This window comes from Geospiza fortis, unplaced genomic scaffold (genome assembly GCF_000277835.1).
Source record: "Geospiza fortis unplaced genomic scaffold, GeoFor_1.0 scaffold257, whole genome shotgun sequence".
In the NCBI taxonomy this organism is placed as follows: domain Eukaryota; kingdom Metazoa; phylum Chordata; class Aves; order Passeriformes; family Thraupidae; genus Geospiza; species Geospiza fortis.
Window position 1 is genome coordinate 33,999 of NW_005054868.1, and position 1,605 is coordinate 35,603.

The following is a 1,605-nucleotide window of genomic DNA, read 5'->3' on the forward strand; positions in this document are numbered from 1 at the left end:
TCCTGCATTTATCACACTCGTAGGGCCTCTCCCCAGTGTGGATGCGCCGGTGGGTGATGAGGGTGGAGCTCTGCCTGAATCCCTTCCCACAGTCGGGGCAGCGGAAGGGCCTCTCCTCCGTGTGAATCCGCTGATGTATGAGGAGATCAGAGCTGGTCTGAAACCTCTTCCCACAGTGGGGACACTCGTAGGGTCTCTCCCCAGTGTGGATGAGCTGGTGTTTACTCAGGGCGGAGATCCATCCAAAGCTCTTCCCACATTCCAAGCAGGTGTAGGGCCGTTCCCTGGTGTGGATAACCTCGTGCCGGATCAGGCTACTGCTCTGGCTGAAGCACTTCCCACATTCCCCACACTCATAGGGTTTTTCCCCAGTGTGGATCCGCTGGTGTTGCATCAGGCTCCCCCTCTGCCTGAAGCTCACCCCACACTCCCCACACTCGTAAGGCCGGTCCCGGGTGTGGATCCTCTGGTGTTGCATCAGTTGGTCCCTCTGCCTGAAGCTCTTCCCACACTCCTCACACTCAAAGGGCCTCTCCCCAGTGTGGATCACCTGGTGCCGCCTCAGGTTGGAGCTCCGGCTGAAACGCTTCCCACATTCCTCACACTCGTAGGGCCGTTCCCCAGCGTGGATCACCTGGTGCTTGATCAGGTCTAAGCTCCGACTAAAACCCTTCCCACATTCCAAGCACTTGTGGGGCTTCTCCCTGCCAAGAGGCTTTTCCACCAGCTCTGAGCTCCAGTTGGATCTCCGGCCGCCTTCCTGGCTCAGAGGGGCTCTTTGCTCCTCACAGCTCCCTGGGCTGGGTTTGCCACTCCTTGTGTGGGATCTCCAGGGCTTTTCCTCCTTCTCCATCTAGACACGCCCTGGGAATAAAAAGTCCTGGTTTGGGGAAAAAAAAACAAGATGAGAGTGTCTAGGACTGGGAGGTCCTCCTTGCCCAAGTTCATCTCAGGAAGCCATTGGGCATCTTGTGTCTGTAAGAACCTCCAAAACACCAAGATTCAGCACAAAAATCCTCCAAACCTCAAGACACAGATCAAAAACTCCCCAAACACCACGATTCAGCCAAAATCCCCTCTAAAATATATTCAGCATCCCCCCCAAAAAAAATCTAAGCACCAACAATCAGGCCAGTAAAGCTCAAAAACACCAAGATTCACCCCCAGGAAATTAATGGAGCCCCCTCCCCAGTACCTACTGCACATGGAGGGGGGGCAATGCTCCTGGGGTTGGGGTCGGAGGCTGCAGATACAGGGAGAGGTGGAACCTTCTGCTGCTTCCTCTTCCTGTTCCTCCTCCTGTGTCCCTACTCTTCCTCACACTCCTCTCACTCCTGCTATTCCTCCTTCTCCTGCACAATCCCACCTTCTCCTCCCATGTGCATCGTTTGACCCTTTTGTTCCTCAACCCTGCTTCTCCTTCCCTTCTCCTCCTGCCCCCAGGCCCAGCACCCACTGCCGGCTCCCTCTTCCCCCCAAACCCACAGCATCCCACGCAGGGACAGGGATGGAGCTGGGGCAGGTCGGGCTGGGGCAGCGCTGGGCTCTCGGCCGCTCCCGCCCGCACTCGGTCCCCACTGCAGCCGCTCCCGCCAGGGCAGCGCG

The 1,605-nt window shown here is 57.4% G+C and overlaps 1 protein-coding gene across 1 annotated transcript; it reads right to left on the reverse strand.

The window, feature by feature from the left end:
- Positions 1–4: 4 nt before the first annotated feature.
- Positions 5–877, reverse strand: LOC102039048 (zinc finger protein 239-like; the record flags this gene model as incomplete). Its single annotated transcript, XM_031065564.1, has 1 exon — positions 5–877. A coding segment is annotated over exon 1 (849 nt), but the record flags the coding sequence as incomplete, so codon positions are not given.
- Positions 878–1,605: the final 728 nt, after the last annotated feature.